The 17,319-nt window shown below is 33.7% G+C and overlaps 1 protein-coding gene across 4 annotated transcripts in view; it reads left to right on the top strand.

The window, feature by feature from the left end:
* Positions 1-17,319, top strand: part of ATRNL1 (attractin like 1) — an 857,023-nt gene that overhangs the window by 412,004 nt on the left and 427,700 nt on the right. For 3 of the 4 annotated variants that reach the window (XM_034931565.3, XM_008950947.5, XM_003825615.5), the window contains one exon: positions 14,461-14,522. The exons of the other annotated variant lie outside the window; for it this stretch is intronic. In XM_034931565.3, the coding sequence (XP_034787456.1) occupies positions 14,461-14,522 (62 nt within the window). The remainder of the gene's footprint in view (positions 1-14,460; positions 14,523-17,319) is intronic. 4 annotated transcript variants of the gene reach the window in all.

Raw genomic sequence — 17,319 nt, forward strand, 5'->3', positions numbered from 1 at the left:
GAGATCTTTTATATATTTTCAGTAGTGAAACATTGTGTACACAACACAAAAATACATAGATGTATTAGGCATGCCTATAGAAGTACATCTTTAGATTTATAGATTTATAAAGACCTTTTTCTCTATCTTAGACTTTTAGATTCTTAATAACATGTTTTATAACCCAGAGCAGTTTTCAGCTAAATAGCCTTAAATTTGCATATTAAAGGAGACAACTCAGGTGAAAATCAAATTACAAAATTTACATAATAAGGTACTGAGACAAAAAGTCTGGTGGTGCTAGAGGGAGATTAAAGATGGATGCCAAATTAAACATAAAATTATAGAAATCTATCATAGAATTGTATAAGGAGACCAATTTTATTTAGATACAGACTACATATATTTTAACTGGATCTTTGAGCTCTGGGCAGAGCCCACACTGAATCCTGGGTGTCCAAAAAGGGAGAATAATCATGATCTTAGTCTATGTGATGCTTTTACAGTGCACTTAAAATAATTCTTTTTAAACAAAGATATTTCTAAGTGTTTGAACTGCATGCTTCCTTAAAACCCAAAAGTAGCCTCTGTTGTAATAGGTATTTTAGTTAAAAAAATCAGGTTACAAAATACAAAAGCAAGCAGTTTATTTAAGAGCTGAGACAAACTTGTCTGTATATTCTTTTGGTATTCCATAAAAAGCAAACAAACAAACAAAAAACAGAAGTTCCTCCCCAAAAGGGAGCTAGGTACCTTCTTTGATTTCTTTAAGGGCCCCCAAGATATTTTAAACTATTTTAGGTCCCTCATGCAGTAGATGGTGCAAGAGAAAGGAGAGAGAGTAGATGTAAATGGAGAAAACAGAATTCAGTTAACTGAGAAGAAAAAATATTTTGCTCAAAAAAAGGCAAGGTTCTAGGAGAGAAAAAAAAAACATGAATGCCTTTTAAATACAAACAGGCACACAGGCACACATACACACACACACATCTTGGATGATAACTTTTAATTAAGCTTAACCATTGAGCTCCTTTAAAAAATTTTTTAAAATCTCATTATCATATTTCAGCTAGGAGAAATTGCTGCTATTTCAGAAGTACCAAGTATCAAACCAGAAAGGGCTGGATTCAGGAACCAAATCCAGGGTGTCCTGCTGGAAGAAAAAAAAAAAAAAAGAAGGCAGAAGCTTAGCTATTGAACTCCAGCATGGGTGGACAGCCATTGTTCTTTCAGTTTGGCCTGGCTAGTAAAAAGGTGGCCTTGTTATGTAAATAAAGCCCCTTTAGTAGTTAAAATTAAAAAAAAAATTCATTTCTTTTTCCCTTTTGCTGTCCATTTTCTCCCCCACTACACCACCTTTGTGTGCGTGTGTTGTGGCAGGGTGTCAGGGGTGGTGGTGGGGAATTTAGCCACTTCAGAGGCCTTGTTCCCCATAATTTGGAATTTTCCTTCAAATTTTATCAAGTCTGATAGAGTTGGTTAAACCCAATGGGAAAAAGACTGAAGGAACAATAAAAATAGGAACAAACATACAACAACAACAAAAACAGTTAAACAAACAAACGACAGCAAACAAACACATTATGTGATTACTGAATATTGTAATGGTAAGGAGAAATTAAGACCAGCTGGTTCTTAAACTTAGCCAAGACAAAACCCCAATTTAGCTACTTACCTAGGGATGGGTCTCAGGCTGAAGACCGTACTCTACCAGCCTAGAAGCTGGAAAAAAAACTAAAAAACAAAAACCTGAACTCATCTTCCCTGCTGCAAATGAGCTCAAACTCCATAAAGGAGTTATCTGCCTTTCACCATCATGGAAACAGAAAATCTTGCCTTCCTTGTTGGAAGCAAGTAAAACTCCAAAAAAGGGAAGTTGTATGGCAAAATAAACTTTAGATCTCAACCAAATTTTGGGAGATCAGGGATTCTCTGGACGGTATGCTCCCAGACCTCAGCAAATTGTCCTATTGGAGCCATAATGTTTGCTCATGCTGATATCAAGCACCAATAGGAGATTTGTGAAAGGTCAGAGGCATCTCCGGTCAGAATTGCCTTGTGGTTACCAAAATGTGAACCCCCAAAATCTGAGACAGGTCTCAGTTAATTTAGAAAGTTTATTTGCCAAGGTTGAGGACATGCGCCTGTGACACAGCCTCAGGAAGTTTTGATGACATGTGCCCAAAGTGATTAGAACACAGTTTAGTTTTATGCATTTTAGGGAGACATGAGACATTAATTAACATACATAAGATGAACATTGGTTCAGTCTGGAAAGTCAGGACAGCTTGAAGCAAAGATGGGAAGACTTGAAGCAGGGAGGGGGCTTCCAGGTTATAGGTAGATAAGAGACAAATGGTTGCATTCCTCTGAGTTTCTGATAAATTTCTCCAAAGGAGGAAATCAGATATGCATTTATCTTAGTGAGCAGAGGGGCGACTTTGAATGAAATGGGAAGCAGGTTGGCTCTAGGCAGTTCCCAGCTTCATTTTTCCCTTTAGCTTAGTGATTTGGGGGCCCCCAGATTTATTTTCCTTTCTCAAGTGTTACATCTCTAGTAGATACTGCAATTCAATAAGTAAAAATGCTAGGATTTTTTGCTAGTTACTAGGAATATAATAATCGAATGCGTGATTGCAAATATTATAAAGTCACATGAAGAAAAAGACAGGTAACCTAATAATGATAGTACACACTGTGACTAATTGTTGTTAGGAAAGTGTAGTACTTAAGAACTAGAGTCAGAATGCACTGATTTTCATTTCAGCTTCACTGCTTATTGACTGGGTAACCTTCTAAGCCTTGATTTATCATCTATAAAATGAATTAATAACATTACCTAATTGATGAGGTAATTCGGAGTATTAAGTCAGTTAATGTACGAAAAGTAATTAGCACAGTGCCTGGGAAATAGTAAGCCCTTTATGAATATCAGCTCTTTTTAGTAGTAGTATTGTAGAAGTATATGTAGAGAAATCAGGAGTAAAATGAGGATTGCCATTCAGACAAAATCCAGAACTGATAGGCAATGATTCTAGAATAAGAGTTACCCATGGGTGGAAGGTATAAGGGATGAGGGAAAAGTTTGTGCCAAACAGGGTTACAGAGGTTTGCTAATGTATGTCAAGTTTTTGAAACTGCTGGTATAGGCATACCTTGTTGTATTTTACTTCACATTATTGCACTTCAGAGATGTTGTAGTTTTTTTACTAATTGAAGTTTTGTGGTAACCATAGGTTAAGCAAGTCTGTTCGTGCAATTTTTCCAACATCATGTACTCACTTTGTGTCTCTGCGCCACATTTTGGTTATTTTAAAAATATTTTTATTTTTTAAATTATTACTATATAGATTATGGCAATTTGTGATCAGTGCTCTTCGATGTTACTTTTGTAATTGTTTTGGGGTGCCACAAACTGTACCTATATAAAACAAGTCAGCTTAATTAATGTGGTGTTTGTTCTGAGTGCTCCATTGACTGGAAGTTCTGTCTCCATCTCCTTAGGCTTCCTTTTCATTGAGACACAGCAATATTGAAATCAAGCTGTTTAATAATGCTACAATTGCTTTCCAGTGTTCAAATGAAAAGAATTGTTGCATGTCTTGTTACTTTAAAACACATGCTACATGTGATTAAGCTTAGTGAGGAGGGCATGTCGAATGCCAATACGGCCGAAATCTAGGCCTCTTGTCCGAAGTATTAGCTGAATTGTGAATGCAAAGGAAAAATTCTTGAAGGAAATGAATGCTACTTTAGTGAACACACAAATCATAAGAAAATGAAATAGCCTTTTTAATGATATGGAGAAAGTTTTAGTTGTCCGAATATAAGATCAAAACCACTATAACATTCCCCTAAACCTAAGCTTAATTTAGAGTAGAGCCTAACTTTCTTCAATTCTACAAAGTCTGAGAGAGGTGAGGAAGATGCAGAAGAAAATTTGGAAGCCAGAAGAAGGTGGTTTATGAGGTTTAAGTAAGGAAGCCATCTTCATAACAAAAGTGCGAGGTGAAGCAGTAAGTGCTGATATAGAAGATACATGTCTAACTTAATTGATGCAGTAGCTACACTAAATAACAGATTCTCAATGTATATGAAACAGCTTTCTAAAAGAAGATACCACCTAGGAATTTTATAGCAAAGAAGACATGTAAATGCTTGACATCAAAATTCAAAAGACAGGATGACTTTCTTGTTAGGAGCTAATGCATCTGGTGATTATGAGCCTTGGTAATGAGCCAGTGCTCATTTACCCTTCTGAAAATCCTACGGTCCTTAAGAATTATGCTAAATATGTTCTGCCTATGTTCTGTAAATGGAACAATAAAGCCAGCATGACAGCATATCTATTTACAGCATGGTTTACTGAATATTTTAAGCCCACTGTTGAGGCCTACTGCTTAGAAAAAAAAGACTTCTTTCAAAATAGTACAGCTCATTCACATTATACCAAGTCACTCAAGAGCTTTGAAGGTGATGTGTAAGGAGATTAATGCTGTTTCATGCCTGCTGACACAATAACTGATACGGTTTGGGTGGCGTCCCCACCAAAATCTCATGTTCAGTTGTAATCCCCAGTGTTGGAGGTGGGGGCCTGGTGGGAGGTGATTGGATCATGGGGATGGATCCCTCATGAATGGTTTAGCACCATCCCCTTCATGCTGTTCTCTTGGTGCTGATAGTGAGTGAGTTCTTGAGAGATCTGGTTGTTTAAAATTGTGTAGTACCCCCTCTTCACTCTCTCATTCCTGCTCCTGTGCCTGCTCCGCCTTCACCTTTCACCATGATTCTAAGTTTACTGAGGCTTCCCCAGAAGCCTTGCAGATGCCAGCATCATGTTTCCTGTACAACCTGTGGGTCTATGAGCCAATTAAGCCCCTTTTCTTTATAAATTACCCGGTCTTGGGTATTTCTTTATAGTAATGCAAGAATGGTCTAAGTACAATAACCATTTGGCAGCCTGTGGATCAAGGAGTAATTTTGATTTTGTGTACTATTTTTATTAAAATACATTTTGTAAGGCTATAGCTGACATAGGTGATGATTCCTGTGATGAATCTAGGCAAAGAAAAATCTCTGGAAAGAATTCATCATTCTAATTGCCTTTGATAACATTCATGATTCATGGGAGTAGATCAAGATATCAACATTAACTTGAGTTTGGAAGAAGTTGATTCCCACCCTCATAGATGACTTTGAGGGGTTCTAGATATTAGTGGAAGAAGTAACTGCACTTGTGGTAGAGATAGCATGAGTAATATTGATAGAATTATAAGTGGAGTTTGGAGATGTACAGAATTGCTGCAATGTAATGATAAAACTTTATTAATGAGATGTTGGTTTTTATGGATGAGTAAATAAAGTAGTTTCTGGAGATGGAAACTTTTCCTGGTGAAGATGCTGTGAACATTGTTGAAATGACAATGAGTTGGAATATCACATAAACTTGATAAAGAAGCAGCTGGATTTGAGGATTGACTCCAATTGCAAAAGTTCTGTTAGTAAATTTTTATGAAACAGCATTGCATGCTGCAGAGAAATCTTTCCTGAAAGGTGCAGTCAGTCATTGTGGCAAATATCATTGTTGTCTTATTTTAAGAAATTGCCACAGTCACTCCAACCCTCAGGAACCATTACCCTGATCAGGCAGCAGCTGTCAACATTGAGGCAAGACTCTCCACCAGCAAAAAGAAAACGTGCTAAAGGCTCAGATGATCATTAGCATTTTTTAGCCATAAAGTATTTTATATATATTTTCTTCTAGACATAATATTATTGCACATTTAATAGGCTACAGCATTGTGTAAATGTTACTGTTATATGCACTGGGAAACCAAAAAAATTTTGTGACCCACTGTATTGCGATATTAACTTTATGGCAGTAGTCTGTAACTAAACTTGCAACATCTCCAACATATGCCTGTACTGTTATTTGACTGCAGTGTTAATGCTATTAGCAGAGAAAGAAGCAAGGCTAAGTTTCTAAGATTGGTATATGATATGTTAATGTGATTGGACGTCATACAAGTGAGGGAGAAACACTGAGGAAATTTAAGCAAGGGAATTAAGAAGTGTTTGGAGGAGAATCACAGAAACCTCTTTTGGGGTTAAAGAGAGCACTTTGTCAGTTAAGTTTGTGTATTAAACCATGAGGAAAGTTATGAGTGCCTTCATTCATTAGGCATGTGTTTGCTATAGAAAGAACTTAAACTATTTAATGTTTATAAACAATATCCAAGGATTTATCATCAGAATAATATGCTATAATACTTATGCAGAACTGTCTGGTATATTTATTCCTCATGTTTTATTCCAGAAATATGTTTTATTTTGTCTTTTACAATTGTCTATTTTCTGTGTAACCATATTTTTAAAAATATTACCTTGTCTGAATTATATACATTATTATTGTATTAATTATCTGTTGAAAGTTTATATGGAATAGATTTCATCGTGGATCTTAGTAACAGCTAATTTAATCTCCAATTTGAATTTATTTATATTTTTTAAAAGAACAAGTAAGAATATAACCTAATAAGATCTCAAGTTGTTTGCCTGAAACAGCCCGATTGTCTTTAAGATATGACTAGTTAACTAGCATCCTTTATGTAACTATGCTTTTAAATCCAAATAGTGGTTCGCAAGACCCTCTCTTTCCCTTCAGTTCGTTAGATGAACTTGATAATTTTAGCACATTCTTTTATATTACATTTTCATTTTTGTTTATCTGAAATATTATATCAGAGTTTATTATGTCTGGCAAGCTGACATTTTGCACAAACACATCAATTTATCTTTCATAAAATAAGAAATTTTCTCCCACAAATTTTGACATTTTGTAGTAAATATCAAGCTATTAATCTACTTCTCTGTCCAAATGCATTTAATGCAACTTTTTAATAAAATCATAAAATTTAAAATATTGATCATTATTATTAATTCATTAAAATATAGCATATCTTAAATTCAAGTTTTAGATTTTGGACATGTTTTCAATATGAATTTACATTTACATTTGAATTGACAAAATGTATTATCAGGGTTTCAGTAGTTTCAGCTAACTTAATTTTTAGCATGTTGTCTTATCAATTATTTTGGGGGTTTTTTAAACAGATGGGGAAGATGAGAATATGAAATTGTGTCATTAATCAGTCTTTATTTTGATTATTTTTTGAATAATCACTGTATAATGAATAAAATTATTACCGAAGACAGAATTACAAAGGTGCATTTATACTGGCTTAAGTTTTAAAACTAACTTTAAATGTAACTTGTGTAAACATGTCATATTTTTCATGGGAATACCACAGAACTAAATGGAGAACGTTATTTGCAAGAGTCATGTTCTAGCCATGGCATCAACAAATAGGAATCTTCCTAATTAGAACATAATAGATTTTACAGTCATAAATATCCCATACCCTGAGAAGATATACTTTCATAGAAAATACAAATTTAGAATATTGTTGCCGTTATTGTCTCACTGTTTTTTAAAAGCAGTTGGCTAAATAATCATTCTTTTAAGATGGTATCATTTTTAATACATTAAGAAATAATATTTCATGTAATGCCACCTAATTGAGACACAGTAACATCTGTACCTTCTTCCTTTCATAGCTCTTAATAAGGATATTTGAAGTCCTAAGAATACTCCTGTGCTAAATCTTGCTATTGAATCTATTTATTCTATAAATTTCTTGAAGTTATTTATTTATATTTATAAATATTCCTAAATTACATTCATTTATTTATAATAATTTATTTATTTATTCAGTAGTTTTATTGAGTGCTTTCTATATACTGTCTACCAACTACTGTTCTAGTCATTGGAAGAGTGCTGTGAACAATATGAACAAGGCTACTATTCTCGAGGAGCTTACATTTTAGTGGGGAAAAGACATTTTAACTAATGATCAACCAGTAAAATAAAATAATTTTAGATTGTAGTTTGAAAAGCATAGTTTTTTACAATACTATAGAGTAAGGGGGTGGTAAATTACTTTACATGAGTGTCTTTAAGAAGTGCAATATTTACGGTGAGACCTACATGATACAGAGCAAGCCATGTGAAGACCAGTTGCCCTACATCACTTAAGAATGATTCTCCTTTGTGCTTATTCCTTTTCCTAGAAACCAGGCTTGTCCAACCTGCAGCCCACGGGCCACATGCAGCCCAGGACAGCTTTGAATGCAGTGCAACACAAATTTGTAAACTTTCTTAAAACATTATGAGATTTTTTTGCGATTTGTTTTTTTGTTTTTAGCTCATCAGCTATCGTTAGTGTTAGTGTGTTTTACGTATGGCCTAAGACAATTCTTTTTCTTCCACTGTGGCCCAGGGAAGCCAAAAGATTGGGCACCCCTGCAGTTTCCAGTTTTATTAAAAGGGGCCTGGAACTGCTGTATGCTATTGTAGACAGAGAAAAACTGAGAATAGCCAGATACAATTGAACCTAATGCTGTGCTTCATTTCTTTCTGCTCTCTGTATCAAATTTTTCTGTTTGATCTCAGCACTTCTGCATATTTTTAGATGTTAAAAAGCAATTTCTTGTCCCACCCATGTGAGTAGTAGAAGACAGGATATTTTTCATGTTCTTTTTTCTCATAGCACTTACTGAGTTCCAACATATTATATAATTTATTATTATCGCCATTTATTATCTGCTCTCCCAGTAAGAATTTTTTCACTGCTAGCTTTTATTTTTAACTGATACATCCAAGTACCTGGTACAATGCCCAGAATATAATAGATACTTAGTGATTTATTTGATATATGCATAAATGTATACCCCTTAAGAGGGAATCTTGAAAGAGAATCTGATTGAGTTAGTGTCTGCTTGGCATTGCTTACTAATTTTACAAAATCATCCTTGTATCTGCCTTCCATTTCCATAATTAATTATATCTTATTTTTAAAGTATATACCTGACAATGGACTGCAACAGTATTTTCCATAGGCAATTTCCTGTGGAATTTTCTATGGAAAGTCTCCGGTGGAGGAACATTTTGAAATATTTGTACAACAAATTGTAGTGCTGACTCTTCTGTTGAATAGCCAGTATGGAATATATTCAACCTGAGCCTGTAGCCTCCAGCTGGGACTCCAAGTACAAAAACTGCTTGTGCTGAGTCTACATTTACTCTTGAGTGCCATTTATTTTAACAGATTAGTTACTCTGAGTGTCCCTTGCATCAGTTTTTAAGAAAGTCTGTATTTCAGATGGTACTTTTTATAGAGACTTTACCCATACACTTCATCCCACCATTAATACTCATTATTGTAAAAGGTAGGAGAGTATTATCTGTAGCAGGAGTTGATTGAGGTCTTCAATCAGTACTTTACTTAATGTTCAAGTATCATGTGTAACCTAATTTGAACTGCAGCTGTTATTTTTGGTAATTTTAAAAACAGTGTTAATTTTGGGAGGTCCAAGTGTCTCATCACCCCCAAGAAGTGGTATTTCAGCTTATTCTCTGAAAACAAGCTGGAATCAAAATAGCATTCATATTTCTTATGAAAACTTTTACATTTGTCTTTATTATATTTATTAATAGGTAAAGATAGATAATGTAATTATTTCAAGTTTTAGAATGTTTTGGTTCTTTACTTCCTGACTTTTACTTGAAGAAGTAGTCAGTTTCCTCTGGCTACTTTATTTATTCAAATATTCTTTGGGCAGATGTAAAAAAAATATATAGAGATGTTTCATGTGTGCCTATGTCTTGCTTACTTGCCTGAAATTATGATCTTTCTTATAAGGTACTTAGTTATATGGACCCACAGATGGCAGGTAAACCATAATAAAATTCTGCAGTTCCAGCCTGAATCATGTGCTTCATCAGTTTAAGTATATTGTTAGTCTGTTGGTTACTCCCACTACTTATACACCATTTAAATTAAAGAAATGCCAAATCCTTTATATGTTAAAGAATGGCAGCTACTTGGGAGTGATAATGAGTTAAATAGGGATTGCGCAAGGGGATTAGTGAAGACTCATATTTGAATATTATGTATTTTAATAATCAATACTTTTTTCCCCTAAAAATGTGCCACTTGCTCTTTGAAAATTTTCCATCTCAGTTCCTTTCCCCACTTTTGTTGGACCTTCTTTGTTTTGTCTATATTTATTTTTTTCTGCTTAATTTCGATTTTCACTTTTAGCAGTTTCTCCTCATTATGAGACCAGTCCTGGAATAGAGATTTGACTGGTTGCTTTTGAACATTCGTGTACTCCAACTGTTCCAGGCTTCTTTAGAACTTCCTCAGGATCCCTTCAACTAACTTACTCTTGTATTGAGCAACTCTACACTTCTGTTTTCACTTCCTTATTCAAGTTGACCTGGCCTAGTTCCAGTTAATACCTTTTTGAAACTTTTGAGTTTTCCTATTGATTCCCTCTTTTTCCTGCCTCATAGACACTAGTACCTTCCACAGCTTGAGTTTGTCATTTACCCGTACCAGTTTATGTTTTGACATTTAAGGGGATAGATAATCTGCCACTTACTTTTGTTAGAATAGTTGTTCTTTTTTTTTTTTTTTGGCTTTTCAATTTAGCTGCTATATATTTTAATATTGGAAGTCAAGGATATCAAAAACTATCCTGCTATGCCCACTGCCCACGCAGAACTCTGTCCCTTGGATTGCATTTGTTAATTTCTAAGTAGTTAAGCTTGTTTTGGCCATATGTGAAATTATAGTTTTAATTTTATTTTATTGGAATATGTTAATGTACCTCATAAAAGCTACCATTTAGATTTTTAAAATACTTTCTCTGTACAATGTTTATTGTCTTCTTTTTAAAATGTTCTATGGATTAAAAATATATTTTAAATCATCTGTGTTCTTGATGATTTCTGCTCTGTTTTGTAACATAACTTCTTGAAAGTTCAGCCTGTAGTTTGTTTCTACTTTGTAATGTTCCACATTCTCCTTATATTCTGTTTATATTAACATCCCCACCACTCTGTTGGAAGTTCATTTGTTTAAATTACTCATGAAGTTCATGTTGTCAAATCCAGTAGCCATATTTTCATCCTCATCTTAACCAACATAATCAACCACTACTTTCTTCTTGCAACATTTCTGTTCTTTGATCGTCTTGACACAACCCTTTCCTGGTTTCCTCCCACCTACCTTTCCACTTCTTTTTTTTAAGCTCTAATGATGGGGTGGCCCTGAATATCCTCTTAGAGATAATTTCTCCTGCATCTATTCTGTCTCATAGGGACTATCATACAAGTACATGATTTAAGATGACATTTATGTTCCTTTGATTTCCAAATTTTTAAATCTAACCTTTCCTGTGAGCTTCAAGCTAGTAGTTACTGTCTACTCTTGAACATTTAATAGGTATTTCACATTTAACATATTCTAAGTAAGTTTTTCTTTCCTTATTTCTCCCTTGATCCTCATGGCACTTTTCTATTCTCAATAAGTAGAAATATCATCTTTCCACTTGTTCTTGTGAGAGCAAACTACAATAGTCATGACTGATTCTTCTCCTTCATTCACCTGTCATATCTAATCTTTCTTCATTCACCTGTCATATCTAATCCTTCAGCACGTCTCCTCATTTCTCTCTCTAAATTATGTACCTAACTACTTATTTTTGTCTTGATGACTACTACTCTTGTGCAAGCTACTATTGCCTTACGACTAGAAAAATCAAATATCCTCTTCTCTTATCTTCTGGATTTCCCCAATTATTTCTTTCTCACCCAATAGCCAGAATGATATTTTTCTTGAGAGTTAGATCATGTAATTCCCATAGCTCAAAACTTTCCATGGGTTCCCATTGCCCTTATAATATATTCCGAACTCTTTGTCATGGCCAACGACCTATGTGACTTGCTTTTTGCTTTCTAATCTGAATTTATTTACAACTACTCTGTCCTTTGCTCACAATACTCCAGATCTTATGACTTTTCATAAACATGTCTAACCTAATCATCATCTTTACACTTGAGAAACCTCTACCAACAGATATTTGTGTGTTTTTAAACTTCTTATTTGGATATAAGCTCATATATCACCCCTTTAGTGAGGCCAGCAGCTCTAACCACCTGATCCAAATTAGCCGCAAATCCTCCTAGCTCATATCATCTTTGTTTTTTTCCACTCAAAACACCACTGTCAACAATTATGATATCCCCCTACAAGTTCACCTGGTTATTTTCTCCCTCCTGCTATTAGAACATAGAAGCCAAAATAATAGGAGCTTTGTCTTATTATAATGGTGTCACTAGCACCTAGAACAGAGCTTGTTTAGTGACTATTTCTTGAATATTTTTACATGATTTAAATGATTTAAGTAGATCAATTTTGTGTCTCTTTGATCAGATAACTTTTAAAAGAGATATGCATGTTAATAGTTTATTCCAAAATTTTGCCATTATCAAATTCCCCTTATATGTCCAGACATTGTGTTTTTACTTACTTGGCCTGTATTTTTGGTGCATATTGTTTTATTATTGTTATATTTTCTTTGTCTCAGTGTTTTATTTGATCAGGTTTTGCCTTTGAATTTCACTTTGCTATTAATATTGATTTATATGTTTTATTGTTTTTAAGTGCCTATTGTATCTTCTTACAGTATTTTATATTTTAGATAAAAATGTGTCACTGTTCTATATGTGTTTTCTGCTAAAAATGTAAAGCTGAATTGTATCTTTACTGCAAAAATCTCTGTCTTTCAATGTGGATTCAGCCTGTTGACATTTACTGCAATTGCACTGTATCTTATTCAGTTAATTTTATGTTATGTTTATTATTTTATTTGTTATTTCATCTGTTCTCTTTTTTTATATATTTGCTAATTTATTCAAGCCTTTGTTCAAGGTCCTTATGCCCCCTTTTCATTTAGGTATTTATCAACATTGCGTAAGGTTTCCTCCTATTCCAATTTGTCTTAAATAAACTAATTTTCTTTATTATGATTTCAAAATATTATCATTTTGAAGATTTTTCCTGTTTTTAATTATTGTTTCCAGAATTCTGTTACCATGGATTTAAGTTCTTGTTGACAATATTCTTTGATAAGCTTCATTTCTATGATATTCTATGGACAAAGACCTGGGAAGAAAATTCGTTCTTTTAAACTTTAAAAGATGTTTTTTCTTTAATCTTTTATAATATTTTCACCTATAACCAATCTCCTATGCCAATTATCTTTCTTCAGCCTTTGTATAAGTGTTTCATAATTCAATAGCTTACAAGCTTGTAGGAAATGAATATTACTATATTTAAGCTTACATGTACATGCCAAAAAATCATTTTCTCAACTTACTGTAATTCTTTACATAAGAAATACTGACATCCCTTATTTTAGAATGCCATTTAAATTCCTTAGTGTTCTTTCCTTGCACTGGAAGCTGGGACAATTATAGGATTAATTTCCTTTGTTTTTCTTCACTCAGGAATCATAATCTCTGGCCACTTGTCCAATGGCTGAAATTGGTTGTTTCAGATACTTCACCTAGTTTTCCAGTTGTTTATAGCAGGAGGGAAAACTCATTCCTTTTAGTCCATTTTCAGTAGAAATTCTATTATGTTTTTGCAACATTTTCATAAAATATTATTAAAAGAAAAAGAGATTTTAATACCTGAATGGTTTAGCTTCAGCAATGTGGGAAAACTCACTTATATTGACATCTCATTTATACATGATACAAAAGTTTAATAATGTTTATATTGTAACTTTTACATGCCAGAAATTATGGTAAACATTACATTTCTATTAATTCAGTTAGATTTTCTATAACATTATAAGGTAGATGCTTTTATTATTACCATTCGCATACGGGAAAACTGAGAAATAGACTAGTTTTTCAAAATATACAGGGCTAGTAATTGAAAAACTCCACATTACACAATCAGTTATTCTCTATCCAGATGCTATATTGTTGATTGATATACTATAATACACTTCCTCAGGACAGATGTTGCAGTATGATCTCTATAATGTTAACAGAAATGGAGAATGACTTTAACTTTTTGGCTAGTTTCACCTTTTAAAATTAACTTCTTATTAACATTAACAAGTTTTAAAATGATGTGACATATTTTATTATTTGAATGGTGTGTAACAAAACATTTGTATATATATATGAAGCTTCCCCAGATGAAGATATATAGGGAGAAAATTCCCTGTTTTCTTAGCTGAGTTGAAATGTGGGTGTTTTGGTTAGGCATATTTAATCTGTCGTAGTATTTCACATGAAACTCTTAGCGTGCATCCTTAAAGTAATTATATAATAGTTTTTAAAATATTTAATGTCATATTCTACACTATGACCATCATTAGCAGTTGGATATATTAGGTATTCTAGATGAAATTTTGATTCCATCACATATTTGATTTATAATATCATGATCCAAATGTCTTGGTGATTTAGAAAAACTGTATTTACAAATGTCATGAAATATCACCACAGGTTTTAGAGAAGAACATACTTTCAATTTTTTTATTTTGATTTTTCAGATTGCATTCTCACAACACAATACAATCATGGACCTTGTGCAGTTTTTTGTCACCTTCTTCAGGTAAAAGTTTGCTTTGACTGACTTTGAACTTGTCAAGCCTGTATTCTGATATATGTCCTGTCAATCTGTTAGATAATCGACCAATTCTAAAACCTTAAAGTATCATAGAGTATGTCTTGAATAGCTTTATATGCTTAAATATATCCCACAGAGCAGAGGTAACATAGCTGAAATGTACTTGTGCAAGATTATTTTGCTGTTACACTATTTAATAGCTAATGGATTCAGTGGAAAGAGGATAACTTTGTGTCCCCCATCACATAAATAATTATAGCCTGTTTTAATTAATGAAATTAACAATGCATGCACCACATGGATTAGTTACATCTACAGGAACTAAACCAATTTGTTTATTTCTTAGTTAATTTTGTTAATTGTGTGACATATTCGTTGTAGGTTCATAAAAAGGGCTCCACAGTGAAGCAGCTTTGTAAAATGCTACATGTCCTAAAGTTAAATAGTGCTCTTTTGGTTGGTTTTCAACTGGCATTACTTCTCAAAGCTTTTAAAATGCTAATTTGCAATATGTCATTCTACAAGAGAGGTTATAGTTTGTAGCATTTCTCAAAACATGAAAACTGTTTTCAGGGAACATTTATTTTCATTTCCGTGGGATATAAATGTAGAGACTCTGGGTTAGGAGTTTAAGTTATAAAATATCTGTGTTATGAGATCATAGATCCTCTGGATTGGAAGAGATCTTATTTTTATTAACATTATTATTCACGTGTGAAGTTTATGCTGGTCATTTGGGTGACTTTGTACAAATTAGACAAATATGACTTCTCCTTCTGGCAGATAAAGCCCCACATCATGGCACACAAATTTGAAAATAGTGCAGTATGAATTTTAACCAACACTCACCAACTTGGCTGGGCTGCCATACAGTAAAGACCTGCACAACTCAATCCTTAGCACAGATGATGTATTTGGAACTTGTCTAAACACAAAGTAACCATCATCTTGTTGGTTGTCTTGTCCAGATATCCATAAAGTATTTGAATTTCTAATACCTTCTTCACTGGAGTCAGCAAACATTTTCCATTAAGGGCCAGATAGTAAATATTTCAAGATTTGTGGGCTGTATGGTCTTCATCGCATCTGTGCAACTTTTCTGCTATAGTGTTAAAGCAGACAAAGCCAATATGGAAACAAATGGGAGTGGCTGTGTTCCAATAAAACTTTATTATAAAAACAGCTGGTGGATTGAATTCAGCCTGTGGACATAATTTGCCCAACCACTGATCAGTTTTATGCCTGAATGCCTTTAATGACAGGAAGCTCACCAGCTCCTCAGATGGCATTTTCCATCATCAGATACCAAATTGTTCTTTATAACTGAGCTGAAATCTGCCTCCCTATGATATCTCTCCTAATTCCTCCATATGGGTCCATATATAACAATTTCAATTTCTCATTTCCATTTACAGCCCTTCAGATTTGTAAAGTATTTTCTACGGTTTACACATTCCTTGTTCATTTTTCTACTTCTCTTGATAAGAGAAACCTTTGCCATATTGGTCAGTTTACTCTGAAAACAATCATGTTTATCCATGCACCTTAAAATATTATAATTTCTATAATGTATTTCTATAAACATATTTATCACTAATATGTGTAAAAAGTGCATTTATACTTTAAATTGTTCCTTAAAATGAAATTTGAGGAAACATCTTAAATATGTTTAATATTTTACAACTTTGTACTTCAGAAAACAAATGAATTTTAAGGCTATTAACAAAGTTACAGTATGGTTTTAGAAAGTACTAGAAGTTACAATTGAACAAGCATTATTGAATGCATTAAAACAACTTTTGTTGTTGTTGTTGTTGTTGTTGAGACAGGGTCTCACCCTGTCACCCAGGCTGGAGTGCAGCGGCGCTATTTCGGCTCACTGCAACCTTCACCTCCCGGGTTCAAGCATTTCTCCTGCCTCGGCTCCTGAGTAGCTGGGATTACAGGCACCTGCCACCACGCCCAGCTAATTTTTGTATTTTTAGTAGATACGGGGTTTCACCACATTGGCCAGGCTGGTCTCGATCTCCTGACCTCAGATGATCTGCCCACCTCGGCCTCCCAAAGTGCTGGGATTACAAGTGTGAGCCACCATGCCTGGTCTAAAAAAACTTTTTGATGCAGAATAGTCTGGAAGAAAATTCACTGAAAGTTTGGTTAAGTGCAAAATTTCACAAAGTTGAATATGTATGTAAATTATTTGAATCTTGAGGTTTTTTATTTTAAGCTTTTGAATTTGTGTGCATATTTAAATTCAATAGCTCTTTTGTTAAGTAAAAGAAAATTACTGTTAATGTGTACCATGTCTTAGAGATGATCCTATTTATTATGTTGTCATCATGGACAATGTAAAATAAAATATTCTAATCTTTGGATGTGATAAAATATATTTGATGGGTTTTTTGTCATTTAAATTCTTCCAGTAGTGAAATGTAAATTAGATCACTTTAAAAACTGTGTCATTGTTAAGAAAAATATGGACAGGATATTTTGAAGCTTATCAATTATTAAGTTTTATAAAGCTACTGCTAAACTTTAGGAGATTTTAAAACAGGTTAACATTTATGGAGACCCCTCAATCAGGCCATTTTTACTGTTATTGCTGTTATTTTGGTAACAGAGCTGAGTGCGTCAGCTTTGCAGTTTAGCCATTGTTCTGTAGGGGATTGTTCTCAAACTCTTTGTTAGATTTTACCTCTATATTGTGTGTAGTTCTGATGGTAAACATAATTGGGCCAGTACTAGGGAGATCACTTACAGACATACCCTGGCTCTGTTCTTA

Source organism: Pan paniscus, chromosome 8 (assembly GCF_029289425.2).
Source record: "Pan paniscus chromosome 8, NHGRI_mPanPan1-v2.0_pri, whole genome shotgun sequence".
Classification (NCBI taxonomy): domain Eukaryota; kingdom Metazoa; phylum Chordata; class Mammalia; order Primates; family Hominidae; genus Pan; species Pan paniscus.